The sequence below is a fragment of the Oxyura jamaicensis genome, chromosome 18 (assembly GCF_011077185.1).
Source record: "Oxyura jamaicensis isolate SHBP4307 breed ruddy duck chromosome 18, BPBGC_Ojam_1.0, whole genome shotgun sequence".
Taxonomy (NCBI): Eukaryota; Metazoa; Chordata; class Aves; order Anseriformes; family Anatidae; genus Oxyura; species Oxyura jamaicensis.
In genome coordinates this window covers 1,132,791-1,157,419 of record NC_048910.1, presented here as the reverse complement: position 1 = coordinate 1,157,419, position 24,629 = coordinate 1,132,791, and the positions used below count along the sequence as shown (strand labels likewise).

The following is a 24,629-nucleotide window of genomic DNA, read 5'->3' as shown; positions in this document are numbered from 1 at the left end:
AAAATAGAGAAGATGGATCTGCTGGTGCACACCACCACCTACAGGCCACCCACCCCACTCCCTTGCAACCATCTGAAAAGGTGGCAAGGAGAGCTGCGGGCTGGCCAGACCTTGTGCTCTGGGAGGACATTCTGGATGGAGACATGGGCAGACAGCTCACTGCATAGAGATCCTCTGCACAGCTTTGCAGGGGAATTTAAGTAATTTTCAGACAGGGCACAGAACTGATGGCTCAGGCATTCACTGCATCATGGTTATAGAGGTTTTGGACACAGCTCAATCCCACCAAATGTCACTGGGGTGCCTTGAGCCATGCACCAGGCTTCTCGGGGTAGAATAAGCAGAGTTGTGCAATCCTGCACAGCACAGCCTGCAGGGTCAGGGTGGGAGGCCATGCTCACCCCCGACACCTCCCCTGCAGACTGATACCACAAGACCTGGTGAAATCAGGTCTCATGCTTTTCAGATCAGTTGAGGCTAGTCCTGCTGCATTACTGTGAATGCTTTATCACGACAGACTGAATTCCCAGATCTGCTCACCCTGACCTTTGGGAAAATCTAGCTCAGATCATCAATCAACCTTGTCCCAGTATGGAAGAAAAAAAAAAAAAAAAAAAAAAAAAAAAAGCATCAGAACAAGCACAAGCAAACCAGTTTTAGGCCACAAAACAGCAACAGGGCTAGCAATGTGATTGCAGTCCCCATGGTCACAGTGACCTCCTAGTGGCCAGCACCATTCCAAACACATTGAGCTTGAAACCAGTTAAACCAGGATATAAACAAAGGCTAGAAGTCAGCACATCTCATACAGATAGGCTGAAGCTGCCCCAGTACCTCACCTGCTTCAACATCCATGAGCATACACTTGAAGGCTGGGAAGTAGCTGCTCTCAATTCTCTCTAGCACCTCCATCATGTTCCTGACCTTCCTTGTCGTCAGCTGGTTGTAAATGCACTCCAGGTCATCGCACCTACGACACCCAAGACATGTCCGTACTGGGTCAGCATCCACACAAACCATCCATTTCCCTGGCCCTAATTCTGGATCCCCTCCAGCCTGAGTCTCAATGCTTTATGAAAACAGTAAGAAGCTTATGAAGGAGGCACGGGCAAGCCCTGCGGGACAGATGGCTGGCACTGAGGCTCACCATGCCGGCAGCTCCGCTACTGCTGAGAGAAGCCACCAGTTATTTCTGCAGGCATTAGTGAGAGCTCTCCTGTGGGCTGGGCTTTGCCCTAAGTCAGCCCATGCTGACATGTCACAGAGGTTTTCAAGGGCAGGAGGGAATTCCCTGCCATGTCTCCTGAGCATCTAAAGCCCACTTTGACGGGAGAACAACAGCCAGCTAAGCCGCACCATTTCCAGAAGGCCCTTCACAAAGATGTCAAGTCAGCCCTTCTGACAGAGGTCTCTACCATCAGCAAAGGCTGCAACCACAGATGGGTGCTCACACCTCACCCCTGCCAAGCACAGCTCAGCTGTGGGATTGAAACTCATCCACACTGCTGTGGCACTAAAAAGTTCTGTAGACTTTGCTGCAGGGGCCAAGGTCTCCTTGCGGCCATGGAGAGACAGCAACGTCCCAAACCCCCTCTCATCTGCGAGCACCAGCTGCTCCTTTAGCCCCAGACCTACTGCATGCCTGTGGATAACAAACATGCTCCCAGACTGGCCGAAAGGACTAGCATATTAACGCCAGGAGGGGCTGAGCTCAGAAAACAGCTCCACGGTAAAAGGGAAAAAAAAAAAAAAAAAAAAAAAAAGAAAGAAAAAACATTGACAGGGCCTGTTAAAATCAGCAGATTCTTTAAAAATAAAGGATCACTTCTGAGGAGGCTGCATTAGTCTTCACCACGCACATTAGCAGTAGTAGCTGCATTGGTCTGCCACTACACCACAGGGCACAGCAACGAGCTCTTCTGAGGCACAGAACCAGATTTCTGTTTCTTAGGAAGTAAAATATCTTCTAGGCCTCAAAAATAAGTTTCTTAGGCAGAAAAAAAGAAGATAGATCCATGGAGGTGTCCGTCAGCTCTTACTGCTGCAGCTGGTTCCTAGTGAACTGTGATGTTAAGAGCACTTATAAAACTGTTCCCTCAAGATGTGAGGGAGCGGGGGCTAGGGCTACGTTAAAATACAGCCAGCTGCCCCACGGCCTCTGAGACACTTTGCAGATTGCGATTATTTTATGTGCAGGAGCAATTTGCCTTGGCTGAAGTCTTTACATTAACCCGAAGCAGCCTGCTCTTTCCAACTGACAGAGCAGCTCTGTCTGCCACCAGCACGCCCTCCTTCCACCCGCAGGCAGCACCAGAGCCCACCACGCTCCAGCCAGGCTGCCCAGGCTACCTGTGCTTCCAGAACTCCAGCTCCACCTTCGGGCTGGGGTTGCTGCCTTGCAGGAGAGGCTCTGAGGACTCTTTCTTCAGTGCTCTCTGGATCTGGTAGCTCCAGTCTATGATAGCTGACTCAGTGGCATGCACAAGGGATTTATCTATCAGCTCCAGGCTGCAAAATAACAGACCACCCAGTTAACCTTGCTTTTCACTTGTTCGTATTTATTACTCAGCTTTATCTGCTTCAAATGACCACGTGGGCAGCTGGATTTTACAGATTATGGTCTAGCTTCACATTTCAAAACCACAAAACCATCACAAAATGTAAAATTTTGCCATTGCTTTAGTACAGGAATTACATTCTAGAGAAAATGAACAAAGCTCAACAGCAACCACAGCAATGTGGGCAGCAACACATTTTGATGAACGTGGTTTCATAAAATGGTGGAAGCGAAGAGCCAGCCACCACCTCTCAGCACAGACAGTGTCTGAAGCATCAGCTCCATTCGGGCTCCGGGCCCAACCTGCAGAGCCATCCCCCCAGCAAGATGCTCTCTCCCTGCTCTTCTTGCTCAACCCACTCTCCGGCACCGCCACGAACTCTCTCACTCTAGACGGGCTAGCACACTGCGGACAGGTCCCCTCACTGCCTTGGAAGCAGTAATGGCTCCTGCAATCCCACCTGCCCCGCGTCCTGTCCTGAGTGATCAATCCCACTGCACTAACACCACTCTTGAGGCTCCACAGGGTGCAAACATGTAGCCCAGGCATGGCGATGACACAATGTGCTGAGGGATCTACCTCTGCCTGCCGTCCAGGCTTTGTTACCTTGCCCTGGGCCAGGCTTACAGCACTGCAATGTTCAAAGCCCTTCCACCTCTGGCTTTGAACACCAAGCTGGCTGCTCAGGGGGCCAGGATGGAAGTTCCCCCCAGCTGCAATGTGAGCACCCTGCCTGACATATCAGCTAGCAGAGGGTGGTGATTCCACAGCTGCAAGAGATACTGCAAGACAAAGACCAGCTGCACACAGGGCCCAGCCTCCCCTGTCCTGACCAGCCAGAAATGCTGGGGTGCTTTTCCTGGGGACTGTCCCTCAAGGACTGGAAGTGAACTTCAGAATCACTACAGCTACCAGGGAGGTTTAACCATGAACAGAGACAAATGAAATTATCCAATTGGCTCATCTACATCTTGAAGAGAAACACAAGGAAATGCCGTGGGTGTCTGCAAAACCACCCTACTTCTACAAGAGGATACGTGCAACAGTTTCCATATCTCTGTATGGGACCATGAACAGTTTAGAAACTTGCAGGAAGTTGTAGATGTTTTTTCACGTACCTTAGCATAATAAATCTAGTTTTCAAGGGAGGCAGAATAGTTCTGACCAAGCAGGCAGCATGAATCATGAACAAGTGAGTCACGTAACTTCTAGCAGTGCATTTGCTCTGGCAGACAGAAACCGGAGAGAATTTTAGCCAGAAGAGCACTGGCTTCCTGTTCAGTGGCAACAGCAAAGCAGCAGAGGTTCTGCCCACATGGTTTGTTTTATCCCACCGACCCAGGCAGTTTGTTGCTTTGCTGTGCACCCTTTGCTTTTGCACTTGCTGAGCTTCATCCGCCTGCCTAGAGTGTTGCATGGTTCCCAGAGACAAAGTCCGTGAACTAGAGTGCAGGTAGAGCAAAATACACCCATCCCAGCAGCTTGGATGAGCAGCAGATGATGGTGAGCAAGAAGAGCCACCACAGTCGGTGAAGTGTCCCCAGGAGATGTAGCATACGCATCAGCAGGAGATAACCCAGAGGAAAGCATGGGGCAATACTCACAATTTGTCATGTTCCAGATCAATGTTCTCAATTCCCTCTGAGCCTGCTGGGAGAGGCAGCACGGTCCTGCCTTTTACTTGGCCAACCACCACGGAGACAGCACTTTTTAGGCTGTGGACATGATGTATAATGTCCTGCGACACCACTTGTGGCCAGCCCTGGTGGTTCTTACGGTTCGTCAGGATGGGCACAATCACCTGTAGCAGGAGTCATGAAAAAGCAATGGATAAAAAAGAGCTGCAGGAGACTGAAATGTCCCCAGGCCCTGAGGTCCCTGCTCAGCCAAGCTCGGAGACCCAAATTCCTTGCTGTCCCAAGCAGCTCGCTGCCTGTGTGAAACAAGGGCAGGTCAGAACAAAGGGACCTCTCCGCAGGCCCGCTTTGCTGCCCATCTAAACCATTGCCCAGATGAAACCCACCCATGAAACTTGCTGCCCTGGCTCCAATCGGGGTGCATGAGAGCTTCCAGCTCCAGCAACCTCACACCTCTTGTGCATCACTGAAGATCACAAGGTTCGGCACCCTTAGAGGTATCATAAGAAAAAGCTGGTGTCCAGCACTCTCTGTGCTCCTTCACCAACCACGTTCACCTCCATCAACTGTCCCGGGGCTTCCCCTGCAGCTGGAGGGCACAGGACAATCAGGCTGCGGGGATGGTATTTAAGATGGTGTTTTGTTGGGCGTGCAAGGTGAGAACTGGGACAGTTCTGCACTGCTCTCACAGAAGGCCAGCGGCACGTGCTGACGTACCCGCGTACTGCTACAGCTCCCTGACCCAAGCAGGGCCAAAGCCCAGCCCTACAGCTGCTCAGGCTGTCTTAGCCCCCAAACCTGCAACTGGGGACAGATCCAAGGGTTCACAGCCTGGCCAGGCTCTTATCCCCCTGCACAGAACACCATCGGTGCTCGGGGCTCGCTCTGTTTCTCTGCCCACAGGCCAGGCAGGGGCTCAGGCTTCAGGCTGCCCTTTGAGAACAGCAGGGCGGAGCCCCAGCGTGTTGAAGGGGAAGCTCTCCTGGTACCCCCTGGGACCTTCTTGGTGAGGGTCGCCTAGGCCCCCTTCCAAACCACACCATAGGTCTTCAGCACAGGCTGATTTTTAAGTTATTTTCCCAAGCTTTGGCCCAATTAATGTGACTTCTGCCACCTCCAGGCTTTGTACCGGCAGCATAAGGTCTTGGGGTGACCTGGGCTCACCTGGGCTGGTTTTGGCTCATTCCCACTGCAGCAGCAATGCAGTTGCTGTCACATAGCCTGGGCTGGCCCCACTCTGCAAACAGCCCATGGCAACAGCCCAGCAAAGCCAGGCCGCCCGCGGTGCCCAACACCAGCCGCTGTGTTACCACGGGAAGGTTGCAGGGAGCAGCTGTAGCCAGGGCTGATGAGAGGGGAGCAGGCTGTGGTAAGGAAAGCTATAAAAATAGCTGCAGCTGGATCCAAAATTGAGAAGGAACACCCCAGCACCACCATGGTACTGTGCCGGGGCGGCCAGGATGCTGACGGCTCTTTGTGCTCACCACTGGCACTGCCAACCCGGGGAAGACCGGCATCAGCCACACCACGGCCAGAAGGACACAGGAAGGGGAGCCCAGCCCCAGGAACGTGGGCAGAGAGCGTGGAGCTCACATTCGACAGCTTTAACTACATTATTAGCAAGATTTTTCTCTATTACTTAAATCATGTGGACTGCTAGTACTGATATTATTGTAACAGGCCTACTAATAGCTGTTTTATTTTCTTACTAGATTGTTAAAACATGAGGGGACTCATAAGGAGTCCCCAGCTCCACAGAGTGGAGGTATGCTCCCTTCAGCCATGCCATAGGTTTGTGTGTGACAGGCAGAGAGGTGACCCCAGCTGCGATCAACAGCTCAGATCCCTACTGAATGAAGACACGGTTTTGGTGTGCTGATGCCCTAATTAACCCATAGGAAGTTTGGCACAGACTATAGCTTTGACCAAAGTCTTCTAAGACTGACCTAAAACCCCCAGTAAAAGGCCCCTTGCAAGAATCACTCTGTGCGGCCTCAGGAAATTCAAGACCCTTTTCACCTTCTCACAGACCCCCCGTTCTGCTGACAACCATTCTGTTTTCCTTTAAGTTTGAGCAGAAACTGGGACCAAACCCAGGCACGATCTGCTCCCTGTGGAAACGCTGCATCCATCTGGAACAGCTGAGGGGAGAAAAGCTTGCAAACATGCCATCCAGGTGCACAATCCCAGCTATTGAAGGAAGCCAGAAAAATGGGATCTAACAGCATCTATTGAAGCATTCCTACCCCAAAATCTGTCTATAACAGATGGTGTTTACAACACGTATCATACGCTACCGGCCACATCTATAAACAAAACCGTGATGCAAACAACACTGTTTGTGTGGACTTACCAAGACCACAGAACTCAAACTCCTCAGAACAAAGGCTCCCTGTGCAAATAACGCGTTATCCCACAAAATCAAAGACAGCCAGTCATGCAGCCTGCTCTTGGGAGCCCAGTCAGTATCTTACTACACCAACAGCGTCACCAGAATTTTTCAGCACAAGCATCTCCTTTACTTTTCCACTGCAGCATTGCTGCAGAGACCCCTCTGGGTCAGGAGTTTGGTCCAGGCAATGTCACGTCGCTGAGGGACTCTTGGTGGGAACAGGGAGCGCTCACACCTCCTGAAGATCCCATAGGAAAACCATGAGCCCTTCAGCAGGCGCTGGACCACAGAAGGCTCCGTTTGAACGCCTGGAAGCACTTTTGGACCATGGGGTGAGGGAGCAGGGGCTGCCCAGGGAGGCGGCGGAGCCTCCACCATCGTAGATCTCAAAAATCCCGCTGCCGGTGTCCCCTAGGCTGCAGCGGGGCTTGGACCCGAGGGCGCCTCCAGCCCCGTGACCGCACGGCGCTCAGGTCACTGCCGCTCCGCAGGCCCACCGGGGACGAGGGCTGGGAGGCTCCAACGAGCTCCGGACACCCGGGGGCCCGCGAGGGCAGAGCCCGGCCCTGAGGGCCGCCGCGGGGCCGCCCTCACCTCGTGCACCAGGGCGGCCAGGTGCTGCAGGGCGTCGGCGGGCAGGTCCCCGCACAGCAGCGCGCCGGGCCCGCGGCGCCGCAGGAAGAAGAGTGCCTTGGGGCGGGCGGCGCCGAGCGGCGGCGGGGGGGGGGCCAGCAGCAGCTGCCCCCCGGGGCCGGGCCAGGCCAGCAGCGCCGGCCCCGCCGCCCCGGCCAGGAAGGCCCGCAACTCGGCACGGCCGGCCCCGCGCTCCCAGCGCTCCGCCGGCCCCCGCAGGCCCCGCGCAGCGCAGCGCAGCAGCCACCGGGCGCGGGGGTCCGGGGCCTCCTCCTCGGCGCCCTCCGGGCCCTCCTCGGCGCCCTCCATGCGGCGGCCCCGGACGGTGTTTGCGGGGAGGAGCCGCCGTTGCCCGGGGACGCGGCCGGGCCCCTCCCGCCGCCCAGGCGGGCCCCTGGCGGCCGGCCTCGCTCTCCGTGAAAGCCTCAGGACGCCCTCGAGCGAAGGAGCCCTCCTCGCCTAACTCCTGGCACGTAACAAAAGTAACAAACGACTCGTGGAAGAACTCAAAGCAAACGCGTTATCAAGTAGCTTTGTGGTTTATTTCGGAGCCCGGCACACGGGGGGGTAGCTCCCAAAAGCATACGTGCCCCAACGTGGCAACTTGCCTTGGTTATATGCAGTAAAGAGTTACATGTGCATGAAGTTTCCCAGTACGCCTACTCATATTCATAACCGATCCCCGCTTTGTATTAAATCAGCTCCAAGGATGCATTTCCATAAACTCCTCCTGTCTACACTTGCACAGTACCTTCTGGTGGTGGTCATTGGGGAGCGTGGGGATGAAGGCTGATAACTCTTCTTCATCACCCCTAGTTGACCTTTATACAGACTCAGCTGCTCCTTGGCTCTTGTCCAAACCACAAGGTTGGTCTCAGCTGGGTTTTGAGACAGGTTTCCCATTTTTGTCAGGAAACATCCCCTGTGGGAGGTCCCAAGGCTCCTTGTTTTGGTTAATTTGCACAGCAGTAAGCAAAGACACTCAGCAACGTATATTTTGATGCAATTAAGCAAGCCCCCATTCTTCCATTCCTGGATTTAATAATAAAAATTGTTTTATTTAGAAATCATTAATGGGATTAAGCAAGCCCCCATCCTTCGATCCCTGGCTTCACCAAAGGCCCTGCGCTACTCCTGTGCGAAGCACAGGATCCAGCACAGCCCTCTCCCAGCAACCAACCGTGATCCTATTTACACCTGTGCAGTAACAAGTGGTTGCTCAGTCTTTGCTCATCGCTGATCCCAGCTCCCTGCTGTTCTTCACAGCCAAGCAGGACCTTTTTGTAGTACCCAGCTGCATCAATTACCAAGTTTCCTCCTTAGACAAGCATGATGTTAAAGCACAGCTAATCCACAGTAGATGTGTTGCTGTCTATTTCCTACCACCTTCAAATGAAGTCATAACTCTTTTTTGTGTGCTATTATCATTTGCTGAGCACTTGGGGGCCTGGAGCCTTCAAGTTACTTCTGCAAATTCACTCATCGCAAAAGCTGTGAGTGCTGCTCCCCCACCTGCTCCAAGGCATGTAATTACAGCAGGAAGAAGTCTGACCCAGAGAAAGCCTCAAAAGTACCCCCCTCAACCACAGACCTGTCCTACATCAGCTTCCTTTGCCAACTTTCCTGTCCCCTGCATCCTGGATTCAAAAGCTGCCCCCAGCTGCTACCCCCTTGAACTGTGAGGAACAAAGCTCTTCAATGCAGGGCAATAGAGGCAGGCATGATTTTTCTAACACAAAAAACACAACCACAACTGGCATGAGGCGCAGCAGGGTGCTATCTGTCTTTACATGTAGGCTGTAATGCAGAAACACCAAAACAGTCACTCTCTGCAAAAAGAGAGGTAGTTCATAGCTCTCACCAAATCCTCATGAATCCAGGCAAAAACACATGTATGTATGATGTTGAATGGTTTATTCAGACTGTAAATAAAGGTTTTAGAAAAGCGTCCTGATGAGGGGGGTGGGGGAATCAACCAAGAAAAACAAACTAAAATGGGAACTCAGCAGCATTCAGATCCTTAAATCAACCTACATCTCTAAAAGCAATTAATCGGGTCCCATTTATTTTACTGTGAAATTTCCTCATACAGACTAGGTCATGATATGTAGTTACATGACTCATATACCCAGAGACCTGCCCACCTTATTCTGGAGAACCCACAGCCCTTTGAGGGCTTCTCAGACCTGACCTCTTGCAACTCCCAAGATTGTAACTGCTGCTGCTTCATTACCTATATAGCTTCTAGTATAAAACCAAAAAATAAAATAGTTTGAAGAGAACTCTTGGCTGAAAGAAAAATGCTGTGGACAGCTGAGACCCAGGAACAGGAGCCACGTGGACATATACTGTTGCCACAAGGACTCCCAGCTGCTTACAGCATGCTTGGTAGCTTCAGCCCACAGAGATCCACTGACGACCGAGCACACCCAGACGCTGAGGCCGGACCCTTTTCCCGTTGTACCTGCAGGCAGCCCCCGGCACCGCAAACTTCAGAGGCCTGCAGAGGACAGGGTGTCCCTTACAGAGCAGAGAATTCTCAACCTCTTTTCTTTCAGTTTACTGTTTTAAGCTTCTTGCTTGATACTTCCTGAGGGCTCTTGGCTTGTTTCCGTTTCTGGCACGGTGTTTCCTCGTTCTCACCACCAGCCAGTTTGTCCAAGACTATTGCAGCCTCCTTCAGAAGGCGCTGCTCCCGTTTTTCCTTCCGCTCCTCCATTTCTACTATGTCATCTGCAAACAAAGCCTTCAGAGGTGGGATCAGCTTTGGGATAGTCGGAAAGTCACCAAAACGTACCTGAAATAAATTGGGCACAGGTGCAACAGCTTGAGAATTGCTTTTTGTTTTCCTCCCCGCCCCTCTTAGTCTTTTGCCTGTTCAGCTGGCAGGACATTGCTCCTTCCTCTGTACAGCACCCAGCTCTTGAAGGTCTTCAGTTGCATGTACAATAGGCAGGCAGGTGATCATTTTCAACCCTGCAACAGCCAGGCTACCAATCCCACGTACCAAGTTACTTACATTTTCCTCTCAGGAAAGGATGTGCACACGGTACAGCTTTACATGGCTGGTGAGCTATTCTCACTGTACTGAATGCAGTTGTACAAAAAGCGGCTCTACAAGGTTTAGGCTCCCGGATGCCTTTTGCAGAAAGCCATTAAGACAGTACATGAACTATGAAGGGAGCAAGGCTGGAAGTGAAAATATCTTTTCAGCTGGCAGTAGCACACAGAATAAAGGTAACATGAGGCAAGTATCCATCATGTTAAGAATGGACTGCTGGTCTCAAGAGCCATTAGCACCTGTCTTGAAGTTAAACTGCTCGCTGTGTGCCACCCATTCTCCCCTATGTTGGTGACACCTCCTGACAGCCATAAAAGGAGCTGCGTCACAGGAAAGTGCTCTCAAAAGGATAGTGTTAATACATCAGTAGAAATGGAGAATTTAATTCATGAGCAGCCACCTTCAAGTAGCACTGAAACCTTTCCCATAGTATGGATCAAAGCTGTCAACTTACCCTCATATGATCAAATGCAATTCCAACCTTCTCACTAAAGTCTTCACTGAACAGTGGGATCTTGGCATACCTCTGGCTGAAGTGATTGAGCATGATGAACTCTGCATTCATCTTCATCCCAATCTGAATTGCCTGGGAGGTTGTGCTGCATAAGGAACAGGTACATGGCACCGTGCACATCTGTGACACACAGGCTGGCCAATGCTGCCTCTCTAGCAGGCCACAGCAGGCTGTGTCTTGAATTTAAGGTCACATCACACCAACAGCAAGCACTAGATACAACACCTGCTGGGCACAAGGTGTCCTGCTCTTGCACACAAGCCCAGGCACCTTTGCCTCTGACAACTTGCACAGGTGACAAGTCTCCCACTTCCAAATGACTCAAGAGTACAGGAAAGACACTAATTAACTTGAAGCTTAAATGTTAAGTGATTCACAAACTGGGGACAAACTCTCATCACAAGGGTGGCAGCAAGTTCAGCTTACGTACAAGAAGCTGCTCTCAAAGCTTCCCACTTCTGCTAGGGGCAGCTCTCGCATCACTGGCTGAAGAGCTGTTTGAATTGTGCAGCTAGTTGACAGGGGTAGACGACCTTTCGACCTCCTGAGCTTCATCCTCAAATGCAATCAAGCAGAGTGCCGTTCCTTTGGGCCAGTCTATTTCTGGAGTTATTACTGTCCACTTAAAAGCTTTCCTGATTTCTCTTCAGGAATGTTCAGGAGAGTTGTGAGAGTACAACTACCACAGCGAGCAACACGCTAGTCTTAGTGCTGAAGAGCTCTGTGCATACCACAGCCTTGGGCCCTTCACCATCAGATCCGAGGTCTGTGCCCAGCTAAACGCCTTTACCTTCCTCACAATGCTAAGACAGCAGAACACACCCCACCTGTGTGTTTTCTCTATAGCTTCTTTTTCCATGCCATCTTCCAGTGTTGCTTCATGGATCAGCAGAGTAGCATTTTTCCCTGTGTAAATAATTGTACATTCAATCTTCAGCTGAACACAAACTAGTTCCATTGCTTAAATAAGCACGTGAAGTCTCATCTTCCACCCCCACCCCCCTTAGCCCTTCACTGGGTTGCAGGCATAGCACTACGGGCTGGGGGTGCCCACTTCGGTTACTAACAGTTCAAGGCCTTAATCAAATAAATTCTTCAGAGGGTTTTTGTCACCTACCCATTTTTACTAAGGCCATGCAGGGCATTGTGTCACCAGAATAGACTACTTTCCAGCCAGATTTGTGGATCATTGAACATGCAAAAGCATTTTTACAGTGCTGAACTTCACAAGTCTGAAACTGAACAAGAAACAAGCATTAGACCTCAGGTCCCCTCTTGCCCCTTGTTGTAGCACCTGGCCTTGTCAGGTCATGAGCTTACCTCAGCCAAGTCATAGATCTCTAACAAAGAACTGACAAACCCTTTCATTTTAGGTTTGATGTTCTCACAGCCTTTCACAAGAGACTGGGAAGTAACCATTCTGTGAGGGAGGGGAGAAAAGAGAACTAAAGACAGGTACCAAGTAAAATCTGATCTCATTTTTGAGCAGCCTATTTCTCACAGAAGTTGTCTTCAGTGCCTCACAAACAAAATATTTCAGTTCACTTACGTGTTCTTGCCCTTGCTTTCACTATCTAGTGCCCCAGTAACTTGCTCAATCACTTCTTCCCCACTGCAAAATTCCCTCCCTTTGAGGAATCCTTTTACACTTGTCCAACTCCCTTTTCCTAATCTGCATGCAAGTCTCTAAAGTAGCACAACAGAGTAACAAACCCTACCCTCTCCTTTCCAAGTCACACATCACAATCCTACACAGTGGAAGGAGTCAGAGCAGCCTTCAATGAAGCGATGACATCTCCCCACATACCACACAGAACACTCACTTGATGTCTCTGAGAATTTCTTCACAGTGGTTGTGGTACTCATATAGCCAAGGCATGATCTGTTCAGGTGCTACCAGAAACAGGGGGCTAAAAGCCTGACCAAGGGAAGCCTGGAAAAGCAGAGGCAGAAGGAAAATCAGTACTAGGTATATACCAAATCACGAAGAAGAAACGCCTAGGGAAAAGATGTTGCTTTTCCACCAATAAGGGGAAGTTCCCTTCCCCTCACTCCAAGGCAAGTTTCGGAGCAGTGAAACAACAGTACAACTTACAAAAGCTCTCCGCCTCTCCATCAGGATGTTCATCAAGCCCTGCAAAGGCAAGAAAACAACAGAAAGCCGTAAATGTCCAGTGCATAAGTAGTAACGGTGCTGCAGCAACTCATCCAGGTACAGTTTTTGGAAAATACACAGTCAGAAATACCCAATTACTGCTTTTCCAGTAACTACACCTAACTCAACCGCTGGAACGCTGTCACCACCATGCCACAAAGCTGATGACCAGCAGCCCACATGCAACACATGCCTCTCTGCCCTTCTCAGCGCTATGTCTGCTCCCAAAAGAAAGGTGTAGGGCAGAAAGCCTCCGGCCAGCATCTCAGTCCCAGACTGGTTTCCAGACTCAACAATAAACAGCTTGCCTTCACCAGGCCCAATCTCGAACAGACCAACTGGTCCTTCTGTGACAGTTCATTGCAAAGCACTGAAGGAAGTTGGGTTGGATACTGATTAAAAAAGATGTGTCTGGATGATCCTGGCAAGTCTACAGGGACCACTAACAGGAAGCAAAATGGGATTAGAAACAGACATGCAGCAGTGGCTGGAGAGCACAGAGGGGAACTGTGGCCCTTAGGAGCTGGGCAGCCTAAAATGTCAACTGCAGCTACACACACCCAAATCCCAAACAGAGCAGACCAGCACATAGCCTCTTCTCCTTCCAAGGCATTAAACCTACCGAATGATGATCGGTATGCATGTGAGACACAAACACAGCTGCTATGTTACACAGCATTTGGTCAACTTGCTCTCCATAGTGGCGACAGAGCTGTCCAAACGTTCCTTCCCCACAGTCCAAGAGCAGGGATTGGGTAGAGCTGGCAAGACAAGCGACAAAGACATTTGGCAGCCATCGGATGAGTTCTGACCAGGGCCTACTCAGGGTGGGGGAATCTTTTAGGCTGGAGGGCAGAGAATTTCTCAGTGCTCTACCTCTATTGCTACTCCAGTCCTACTAGCCGAGGCTCTAGAAAGACTGTTCAGTCTGCATAACTCATTCTAGTGTTGTGTTGATGCTGAACACACTCTTAGGGCAGGCAGCAAAATGAACGAAGGCATTAAGTGCCTGTCTTTACAGGTAGCTCTCAAGTCTTCCCCACCTACAGAGACAGGTGCCTGAAATAGAAGTCCTACGGACTCCACCATAGGGGCACCCGCCTTGTGTGTCATCAACACTGTTGTCAAAACAGCCCTTGGGCAATACCCTTGAGATAATGAGCCCCCCTGAGCAAAACACATGTGAAATCAGGATTTACCTAATATTTACCAGCGTGGAACTGACATTTCGTATTTTCATCGGAATTGCTGATCCTGTTCCCAAGAATACAATTTCGGGATAAGCATCCATTTTTTCTGCAGAAAATACACAGGAAGAAATTGTAAACAGGTGTTATGCACATACTGCCTAGTCAGACATGGTTCAGTTCTACATCACAGCATCTCCAGAGCCTATATGCCCGGTACATTCCTTTTTGCCTGGCTCAGCCTCTGGCTTTCTCAATGTATCAGAATTTACAAGGGAAGACAGGGCAGGTACCATCAAGAAAGCACAGCAGAACACACAGCTGCATATACCAAGGCAGGCAAAGAAAGACTCTGCTCGCTGGACAACACAGATCTGCTAATTCAAGAGGGACCTAGCTGCTGTTCCTAACTTTCTGGATGAGGATTCAGAGTGAGTCATTTGTGCTGTACCATACCATAAAGCCTCACTACCACCAGGGCAACTGGAATTCAGAGAATACCTTACAAGGAACTGGTTCTAGAGGAGGACATTTCCCAAACATATGGGCTTGCACTTTGACTGCTATGACAGCATTCAATGCAAGCGGAGCTCTGGTCACCACAAATAACACACGAGTGCTATAACTCTAATTGTCCCCAACAGTGCTTAAACCCTAAATCTAGCAGCTTTAGAACAACAGAAACAGAAGACTGCATAACTCAACTGAAACAATCTGAGTTTGGGTTCAACCTGAAATCTGCATAGCTCCAGGAGGACTTAAGAGCATATCTCAGGCATTGGTAATACTGTAGAGCCCAGCAGAGCTGTGAATGTTAAGCACTGGTTCATCAGGACCTCCTACTTGTCATGACACTTAGCCAGGACAAGTTGCTGATCCTTACCTGGTACTGCAGGCAGGTTCTCTTTGCATTCCTTCACACGAGCCTGGAAGTCAGGGAGATCCAGGGCTTCAGCAACAAATGCATCATGATCACAGACAGTGACAGCATCCCTGAAAGAACAGGCAGGTATCAGGATGGGGCATGGAATGGAACAACAACAACAGCACCTTGCTCTGGAAGTAACTGTGCCAAAACAGCCTTACAACAAAGGGTCAAACGCTCCTTCCAGGTTTCATTTTGAGCAGTGGCATATATTCATGAGTATGGCATGGGCCAAAAAGGCTTGGTTAGGCAGAGCCACCCCAGCAATATAGTCATCCCACCAAACTGAAGGTGCTCACGTAAAAGCACTATGTTCCCCTGCACTGTCCAGATCCAGAGAGCTGTCAAACACTAGAGGGCTCTGCAAAGCCCTGCATGGGAAGCGGGGAGACTCCTGGAAGAGCAATCCACAAAATCACACACAGCATGGTTGAGGCTGGAAGGGACCCCAAGATCAACTAGTCCAACACCCTTGCTCAGAAGCGGGGTCACCTAGAGCATGCTGCACAGCATCACAGCTTTTGAATATCTCCAGAGCAGGAGACTTCACTGCCTGTCTGGGCAACCTGTTCCAGTGCTCTGTCACCCTCACAGTAAAGATGTTCTTCCCCCTCATATTCAGATGGAACTTCCTGTGTTTCAGTTTGTGCCTGCTGCTTCTCATCCTATGACTGGGCACCACTGAAAAGAGTCTGGCTCCACTGTCTCGACACCACCCCTTAAGGTATTTATGCCCATTGATAAAATCCCCTCTCAGCCTTCTCTTCTCCAAACTAAACAGGCCCATCTCTCTCAGCCTTTCCTCATAAAAAAAAAATACATTCCATTTTCCTAACCATCTTCACAGGACAAGCTCCAGTACCTCCTTGTCTCTCTTATACTGGGGAGCCCTGAACTGGATGCTGTACTCCAGGTGAGGCCTCAACAGGGCTGAGTTGAGAGGATCACTTCCCTCAACCTGCTGGCAACATTTTTCCTAATGTACCCAAGGATAACAGTAGCCTTCTTGGCCACAAGGGCACAGTGCTGACTCATGGAAAGGGCTTCTGGCACCAATCAGAAGCTGGGGTGTCCTCAGGCTGCATTATAGCATGTGCAGTACAGCAGGCCTTCAGGTACCTTAAAAAACAGAAACTTATGCTCTTCTTAGTATCTGGGAACTCTTATTCTGCCCGAGAGCGCCAGAACTTGGAGTCTAAACAGCTGGTGTTCTCTTACATCATGTCCCTCTGCCCTCAAAAGCCTCATTCAACAGCTTTTCCCATTCAACCTACAAAGCAAGCACCAGTGTAGGAATCTGCATCTGTTTGACCACCTGCAGCTTTCAGCTGACACCAGGCTTTCTGGGTGTCCAAATGGTAAATTTTTCACCAGGCTTCCTGAACAATCTCCCTGCCACCATCTGCTCTGCCAGAGCCACAGTTGGGTGCGCAGCACATGAGGTCAAAGCAGAGGAGAGAGGCAGGCACATGAGGCTACCAGGGCAAGGGATCAAAACAATCCTCCAGAACCACTGGACAGGTGATGTTTTCAGCAGTTCACTCATCCACGTCCTCGTATACCTTTTCTTAGGCTTTCAGGGATTGGGACAAGAATCTGCAAAGGATACCTACATATTGTCCTCCCTCAGCATAGAGTAACATTGAAAACATGCCTCAAGCCACCACTCAAAAACTGGGAACCCACAAAGATTCCCACTGACCTCTGCCACTCCTGTTGAGGTCTGAACTGGTATTTCAAAAGGCACTCTCCTCGCACAATGGGCACACTACATACAGCCTCTTCTTCCTACAGAGAGAAGCGACATTAAACACATGCTTCACTCAGGAGGCGTACACATGCAAGCAGGGCCTTGCCTACCTTGCTCTGGTAGGTGGTGAGCAGCGGGAAGATCTCTGGGTGGATGAGGTTCAGCTGGGTTTGGATCTTGTAGCTACGTGGGTTGTGCACTGCAGAGCACTTCTCATTGAGCACCAAGTGCTGAGTTCCAGGTCCAAATCTGTAAGACAATGATAAAACATACAAAGTTTCAGCCCTGCATTGGGGTATCCACACACCTGAGCCACTTGCTAAACAAAACCTCACTTGTGAGCCAGCAGAGTCCTGCTGATACCCAGCATCTAATCCTACTCTGGGAAGAACACGCTGCTGCCCAACAAGACAAAGCCAAGTAGTCAGAACAAGTAGTCAGAAGACCACGCACCTTTGCAGCCATTGCTGGTAGCGGCTGTCCCGAAGCACTGATTCTGGAGTCATGTGAATAACCATGGCCACCTGGTTCTCAGGAAGCCCTTCCTGGTACCTGTAGCACATTCAAATACAGAAAGGATGGCTGAGCACTGGTCCTTCATCACCTTGCTATCCCCCACCACTCCAGCCTTGGTACACCCCCCAGAAGAATTCAGACACAGATCTCAAGAGCACAGCCCAGGAGCTCAAGGCTCCCTGTCACAGTGGGCCCAAAGCTCCCTTCTGAGGGCTCAAGCCAGTTGTTTGCACACACCTCCCTCCTTCCACGCAGGGCCTCTGCCCTCTTCCAGGAGCGACAACATCTGCAGAGCCTTTCAGAAGCCTAATGTGCCTCTGCACAAGCCCCACAGAGATATTCCGTGTAGTCCAAGCATCCAGGCTCAGCACACAGGAAAGCGACGTCTGCTCTGCTCCACAGCACTACACCAGTGCACTTGTCCTCCTCTGAAGGGCCTGGTAAGACAGGCCTGTCCCAGTTACAGAACCCCACAGGCTGTGCACAGACCTGCCTTTTCTAGAAGGCTCAGCATGGACATCTTCCCCCAAACACCTCAGGTCACCCAGCTCCACTACCTTCGGAAGGTCTCATTTTCACAGACAGCATCCACAAAGCCTTCGTGAGGACATTCCAGTACAATGAACACTGGGCCAGGATCAGCAGGGGTGCACAGTTCTTCAGGCGAGAGCTGAAGGCAGATACACAAAGACCACGCCACGGTCAAGCTGTACAAACCACCATTCATACACTGTCACATCAGGCTCAGCAGCTGTTCTACCAGCAAGCCCCAGCAGGTTGCCAGGACTTGCAGAATCAGCTCTAAGCAGCCTCACTCCACATTTGGCAAACGAGAAAATGCAGTTCTTGTTCCTATTCTGCCCTCTCATTACACAGGGTTACATTCTGCTGTGTCACAGAAAATCTTTAGTTCTGGTCTTAGAACTGGTAAGAGGCCAACGTCAAGGATGGGATTTTAGCAGCTTCTAGGTTCCCACTCCAGATTCAGATGCTATTAACAGCTTGCTCAAGAATCACAGAATTGTAGGGGCTGGAAATTGTAGGGGCTAGAAAGGATCTCAAGAGATCATCAGCTCCAACCCCTCTGCCAAAGCAGGTTCCTTACAGTAGGCTGCCCAGGTAGGCGTCCAGACAGGCCCTGAGTATCTCCAGAGAAGGAGACTCCACAACCTCCCTGGACAGCCTGTTCCAGTGCTCCATCACCCTCACCATGAAGAAGTTCTTCCTCATGTTGTGCGGAACTTCTTGTGCTCCATCTTACAGCCATTACCCCTTGTCCTGTCCCCACAAAACAATGGAAAGAGGTTGGCCAAATCCCTCTGTCTCCCACACCTCAGGTATCTATACACATTGATGAGATCCCCTCTCAGTCTTCTTTTCTCCAGGCTGAACAGAACCAGGTCTCTCAGCCTTTCTTCATAGGGAAGACACTCCAGGCCCTGTATCATCTCTGTGGCCCTCCACTGGACTCTTTCCAGGAGATCCCTGTCTTTTTTTGTACTGGGGAGCCCACAGCTGGACACAGTACTCCAGGTGAGGCCTGACCAGGGCAGAGTAGAGGGGGAGGATCACCTCCCTTGACCTGCTGGCCATGCTCCTTTTAATGCACGCCAGGATCCCATTGGCCCTCTTGGCCACCAGGGCACACTGCTGGCTCATGGCCAACCTCCTGCCCACCAGGACCCCCAGGTCCTTCTCCTCAGAGCTCCTCTCCAGCAGGTCGTCCCCGAGCCTGTAATGATACGTCCAGTTGTTCCTTCCCAGGTGCAGGACTCTACACTTGCTCTTATTAAACCTCATTTGGCTTCTTCCTGCCCATCTCTCGCTGAATGGCAGCACAGCCTTCTGGCGTGTCAGCCACTCCTCCCAGCTTTGTGTCATCGGTGTACTTGCTGAGGGCAGACACTACTCCCTCATCAAGGTCGTCAATGAAGATGTTGAACAAGACCAAACCCAGAACCGACCCCTGGGGAACATCGCTAGTCACCGGTCTCCAGCCGGACTCTGCGCCACCGATCACCACCCTCTGAGCTCGGCCAGTCAGCCAGTTCTCAACCCACCTTACTGTCCACTCCTCTATCCCACACTTTCTCAGCTTTGCTAGCAGGATGTCATGGGAGACAGTATCAAAAAGAAAAGAGGCTCTACAAAATTCTAATGACAAAAATATGTCAGTCCTATCTCCTAGGTTAGGATCTTCACTTACAGATCACCCATGACATGGACAGGGCAAACTCTGCCTCTCACTTCAAACTAACATCTGAGTAAGAACCTGCACGCAGGAACCACTTAACTGTGGTCTAAGAGGTGCAAAAAGAGTAAGGAGGCAACAACAGCTACACAAGCACTCAAACACCAAATTTAATACATGCAGGGATCAACTCCACTCATTCACTCCTAAATCTGAGTCAGCTTTGAGGACTTGTGAAGGGGAGGGTCAGAAGCCCTAACAAATTGCAGGCATACTTCCATAGCCGCAAATGAACTCGTGTCAGAGCATGCTTCTCTAATCACACCCCTGCAACAGCCCCGGTGTCACAGGAGCCACTTTCAGCAACAGCTTGGGACTGAAAACAAGGGCCAGTCACCAAGAGTAGCCACTTCAAGTTCAGAAACAGCAAAAGAGCAAACACATGAGCAGGGATGAGAGGGAGTAAGCAGAAAACCATCACCCATCCTTGCCTCAAGAACAAGGATTAAAAACCAGACAAACAAACTCCCCCCACAACTGGAATTATCCCAATGCCCACTCGCAACCAGTCTTTTTCTGCACTATGCTGTGCCATCCTCCCACCTTCACTGGACCCCCAGGACAACGCTAAACCACAGCAGAAAACACTCATTCATCTTACCTCCCTGCCGTCGAAAGTGATGCTCTCCCCATTTTTAAGAGCTGTAATTATGGGCAGAATGGCTGGAGTTCCCCTGAAAACAAAGGCCACCGAAACTTTTAGCTTGGCATCATCGATATGCCTGGGCTTGCCCCATCCCACAGGCTGGGCTCCTGTACTTACACTGGCAGCCCCATCTCCTGTGCTTTAACTGCTAGAAATTTTCCCTTCCTTGGGTGAATCTGAAAAAGTTAAAAACAACCACAGAAATTATCAGCCACATAAAGAACATTAAGCCATGCCAGGAAATAAGATCCATGTTTTTCCAGTTTCCCCAGAAGCCAAGGGATTTTTTCATTTTTTCCCCTTTTCCCTTCAATACCAGATCTTAAGAAACAAAGCCTTCCCCACTGTTCCAGTTAAGACATGGGAAATCCAGTGCTCTGTACGTACACCATTCTGGAGACATGAAACAGCAAGTTTTTAACAAGTCATCTTCTAGACAAGAAGGCGGAGTCGTTTTATATGATCAGTTCTACATCCAGCAGTCTAACTTAGTCACCAGAAACTATCACCAGACCTTTGGGTTCTCCAGGATCATGTTACTGCTTCTCCCTTCCTATTTTAGTGATGCAAGAGGTACAGACTTCCCTAACATAAGCATCAAGCAAAAATGGATCTTGTATACTCTTGGTTGGCTGCTTTGTAAAGAGTGCCACTGGAAAAAAAAAAAAAAACAACAGTTTTTACTGGTTCCTACTCATACTACAGCTCCTCTGACCTTTGGAGAGTAGAACCACAAATAAATTTTAAAGCCCTGCATGAAAATACTATTTCCAAGTACATCTATTCAGCAAGATAAAATCAAGAGATCTCTGTGGTAAAGCATACTTTACAAAGGAAAGCCATCACCAGATCAGGATGCCTGCTGGCACGTTTCTGTTCATCACCTGCAAAAGAAAGTAAAACTACTGAGTATCTTCAATGACTACCACTTCCCTTAAAACTAACATGAATTTTTTGCTATAGCAATAACAGAAGCAACATCATCCAGCCAACTTGCAGCCTATCAGCAAAGTGTTCCAAGCGCCTAAGGCCAGAGAGCCCACAGCTTCAGGTACAAAACTAAAATAAATAAAATACAAGTTTAAAAATTTATCAATCCCAATATCCACTCATAATTACACTGCAAAAGCTGGAGCACGCACTCCAGGCAGGAGTAAATCACTACACGGTCTAAGCACACCCCAGGTAGGAATCATGCCCTATTTCTAGGCCTTAATAGTTCTGCATCAATTTCCAAAGTACCAGAACTCAATTTGCTCATTGTAATTCTGCAGCTGAGCTCCTCTACAGACCTCACTGCCACAAGACAAACAGCAGGAGGACATATGAACAGTTAATTTGGTTTTATTTCAAGAAAGTTGAGTTCCTCATTGTTTTCACCTGTTTTCTTCGGGCTTTCTTTTCCTTTGCCCTCATCCAAGCTTGGATGTGCAGCTTTTGGAGATCCAGGCTCTGCGTCACCTTTTGGGCTATTTTCACCTTGCGCTGATAATCCTGGACTCTGAGGAAACGTATTTTCAGCATCTAGTGGTTTTCCTGTCCCAGATTGAAGAAAACCAGACAAATCACTCAAACAAAAGAGACAAATAGGAAAAGCATGAGCAACATTTCCTCTTCCATGACATTCACGTTCAAACCATGCCAGAAGACCGTTTGACTGTCTCCCCCCAGTTTGACTTGCTCTTGCATGTACCAGCCTCTTAAATGTCTGATGGCACCTGAAGTAAGTCCTTCAGATTCTCTCAAAACAGCTAGACTCTGTCAAAGTTATGTCTGTGCCCTAAGTATTGCAGCTTTCAGTAGTAAGAAAGCCCAGCTGGCTAATGAAGCCAGATTCAGTCATGTTTCACATGCCATTCTTTACCCACAACAAAAGGAACAAACAAAGGCTGACTCAGCATGTCTTCTTTCCTTGAAAGAGATCCTTCTGCTGAGAAGTACACGTAAATTCATAAGCCTCTTCTTACCCAGGCTTGCAAATAGAAGGTGCTACTGTAATCACCTTAAGCACAATTACTGAACAAGTGCTTTTCCTGTCTGGCTACAGCGTCACATGCTCACCTATAAGAGGTATTTGGTGGACTGTCATCGTCTCATCCTTATATTCCAGCTCTGTGTGCAACTGCACAGCTAGAAAGTGATCAGAAATAGTCACTGACAAGTTCAAAAGAACAGATTCACGCTCTACAAGAATATCAGAAAAGCATTTTTCCTCTCTTAAACACAACCTGCTGAACGTCCCCCCTTCCTTTCTCTGCCCCACTGCAAAGATTGAAGAATAATTAAAGCTCTTAACAGCCCACTGCCCCCGGAACAGCCCTTAACACCATGGTAACCATGCTCATTGGCAGCCTCTGGAAGCAAAATGCCCTAACAGTGCTTTAAACCTGAGTTCCATGAGCTAGTCTGGCAGACTGGCAGCTGCCTGCCAGAACCAGAGTTGGAAAGACTGGTTTTCTTCCAAGCAGTTCTTGGGATGGGTTTGGACACTGTATCAGATCAAACCGTCTTTGAATGGATGTAACTAGACTCTTATGCTGAAGTTGTTAACATTCAATGCAACTTTAGCTACAGCTGAAACAAAAAGGTACAAGCTGATGTCAGCTGCACTCCCCCGACGGACGTACCTAAATCCATTCTTTTTAGGGGTCCAGGAAAGAGCCGAATTGCTTTCAAGTAGTTTTGCTGGAAGAGAGACAGCGAGTCAGGAGGCCACGCCTCAGCAGTGCAAACTACGAGTACCACTTCCAGAAGTTAAACCTTACTCTCATGAAGCCATGGGATCAACGCCCCTCTGGAAAAAAACGGGCAGCATGCAGCCAGGCAGGTGTCCCACCTCCAGTGGGCATCACCAGTTTAGAGAAAGGAAAACAAAGAACCATTCCTCCCATCCCTTGAATCACAATTACCTCCCACTAAATATCGCAAGGAAATTAAGTAAGGATGAAGACTGGAAAGTTTCTGCCTAAGGCAATCGTTACCAGCTTAAAACCATGTCTTAGTTGGAGATCAGATACCAACTTCCTATCAAAAGAAAACGTGGGGAGGAAGCGCAGTCAGGAGAACAGAGAACGCTCTTTTTTTTTTTCCTGAAATCATTTTCCAGAATACTAGCTGACAAGACAGCTTTAGGAGAAGCCTCAGGCTTCTTGCTGTCTTGTGTGTAACTGAAGAGATCTGCTTTTTAAACCTTTCCATCAGAGCCTTCAGATTGGCACTAACTCAGAACAGCACCTTATACCTCTAAGATGATTCGCTGATACCTCTAAGATGATTCACTGCCTTAATACCAACTCTCCCAGTTGCAAGGTAAGCATCAATATGTGAAGGTTTCTCTCCCCTTACTGCAAGCTTCCAGTACTTACCAGCTTTGGTGGCCCTAGGAAAACACATCTTTGAAGCCCCATAGCCTTTAATGTGAGAATCATACCTAAAACACAGCAGAGAAACAGCTTTATCACAGACCCACTGACAGATTGTACCAGAAAGGTCCCTCTTGCTGCCAAGGAGTGCTGGGCGTCTTACGAAGACCAGGCCTGAACCTGGATGCAAACTCAATTCTGCCACAGCCTTGTGGAAGCTTCAATGAGTCACGTATCTCCGCAGATACAGACAATATGCACAAATCTTAAAAACACCCATGGACCCTGATAGCCTTAACGTGGAACAAGTTACCTGGGGAAGCCGTTAGTCTCCTACTTTTTTGGGAGATTCCCAGCCTTGTAATGAACAAAATCCTGGCCAGTCTGCTCTAACCTCAGCCTACATTGACAGGCACGGAGCTGAGCCCTTCCACCACAAACCAGCCCGACTCACGAACGTCTCCACACTGGCAGCAGGCTCTCCGCAGGCTCTGAGGCTGCCGCAGCCTCCCCCGCCCCGCGCCCCGACCCCTCCGCAGGCGAAGGGGCCGCAGAGCCCCAGGCGCGACCCCGGGGCCGGCCGGGCCGCCCTCCGCGCCCCCTCCCGAAGCCCCCCGCCGCTCACCCGGCAGCCCGCCGACGTTGGCCCACGCCAGCCTGCTGAGGAAGACGCAGTCCAGGTGCGAGATCTTCAGCCTGCCGACACGGCGGGGCGGTCAGCGGGGCCCGGCCACGCGCCCGGCCCGGCCCCGCACCCGGCCCGGCGCTCACCTGTGCTCCTGCATGGCCCGCTGCGCGCCCTCGCCGCAGTTGAAGAGGTACCTGCGGGGAGGACGCCGTCAGCGCCGGCCGGCCCCGCCCGCCCCGCGCCGCCCGCAGCCCCGCGCTCACCGGTTGAACTCGGAGAAGACGAACACGGAGGCGCCCGCGTCGCGGCCGCCCGCCGCCACCACCTGCGCGTACACCGTGCTAGGGCCCCCCAGCGCCGCGCCCGCGCCGCGCCGCCGCTCACGGGCCCACACGTGCCGCGGGACGCCTCGGG

At 50.2% G+C, this 24,629-nt stretch overlaps 2 protein-coding genes across 2 annotated transcripts in view; both read right to left on the bottom strand.

Moving 5' to 3' along the window:
- DNAH9 (dynein axonemal heavy chain 9) overlaps window positions 1-7,569 on the bottom strand; it is a 196,515-nt gene extending 188,946 nt beyond the window's left edge. Inside the window, exons 1-4 of the mRNA XM_035342655.1 lie at window positions 7,182-7,569; window positions 4,163-4,359; window positions 2,350-2,508; window positions 840-970 (exon numbers count right to left, since the gene is read on the bottom strand). Coding sequence (XP_035198546.1) covers window positions 840-970; window positions 2,350-2,508; window positions 4,163-4,359; window positions 7,182-7,529 — 835 coding nt within the window. The 5' untranslated portion in view covers window positions 7,530-7,569. The remainder of the gene's footprint in view (window positions 1-839; window positions 971-2,349; window positions 2,509-4,162; window positions 4,360-7,181) is intronic.
- Window positions 7,570-9,117: 1,548 nt separating this feature from the next.
- Window positions 9,118-24,629, bottom strand: part of ELAC2 (elaC ribonuclease Z 2) — a 28,654-nt gene continuing 13,142 nt past the window's right edge. The window contains exons 2-25 of the mRNA XM_035342713.1: window positions 24,479-24,623; window positions 24,359-24,409; window positions 24,213-24,283; window positions 23,591-23,655; window positions 22,853-22,910; window positions 22,287-22,355; window positions 21,606-21,761; window positions 21,051-21,109; window positions 20,343-20,401; window positions 20,181-20,253; window positions 17,886-17,998; window positions 17,266-17,364; window positions 16,923-17,061; window positions 16,765-16,850; window positions 15,021-15,130; window positions 14,150-14,246; window positions 13,573-13,711; window positions 12,891-12,929; window positions 12,619-12,728; window positions 12,116-12,215; window positions 11,913-12,033; window positions 11,623-11,701; window positions 10,736-10,880; window positions 9,118-10,017 (exon numbers count right to left, since the gene is read on the bottom strand). Coding sequence (XP_035198604.1) covers window positions 9,775-10,017; window positions 10,736-10,880; window positions 11,623-11,701; window positions 11,913-12,033; window positions 12,116-12,215; window positions 12,619-12,728; window positions 12,891-12,929; window positions 13,573-13,711; window positions 14,150-14,246; window positions 15,021-15,130; window positions 16,765-16,850; window positions 16,923-17,061; window positions 17,266-17,364; window positions 17,886-17,998; window positions 20,181-20,253; window positions 20,343-20,401; window positions 21,051-21,109; window positions 21,606-21,761; window positions 22,287-22,355; window positions 22,853-22,910; window positions 23,591-23,655; window positions 24,213-24,283; window positions 24,359-24,409; window positions 24,479-24,623 — 2,426 coding nt within the window. The 3' untranslated portion in view covers window positions 9,118-9,774. The remainder of the gene's footprint in view (window positions 10,018-10,735; window positions 10,881-11,622; window positions 11,702-11,912; window positions 12,034-12,115; window positions 12,216-12,618; window positions 12,729-12,890; window positions 12,930-13,572; window positions 13,712-14,149; window positions 14,247-15,020; window positions 15,131-16,764; window positions 16,851-16,922; window positions 17,062-17,265; window positions 17,365-17,885; window positions 17,999-20,180; window positions 20,254-20,342; window positions 20,402-21,050; window positions 21,110-21,605; window positions 21,762-22,286; window positions 22,356-22,852; window positions 22,911-23,590; window positions 23,656-24,212; window positions 24,284-24,358; window positions 24,410-24,478; window positions 24,624-24,629) is intronic.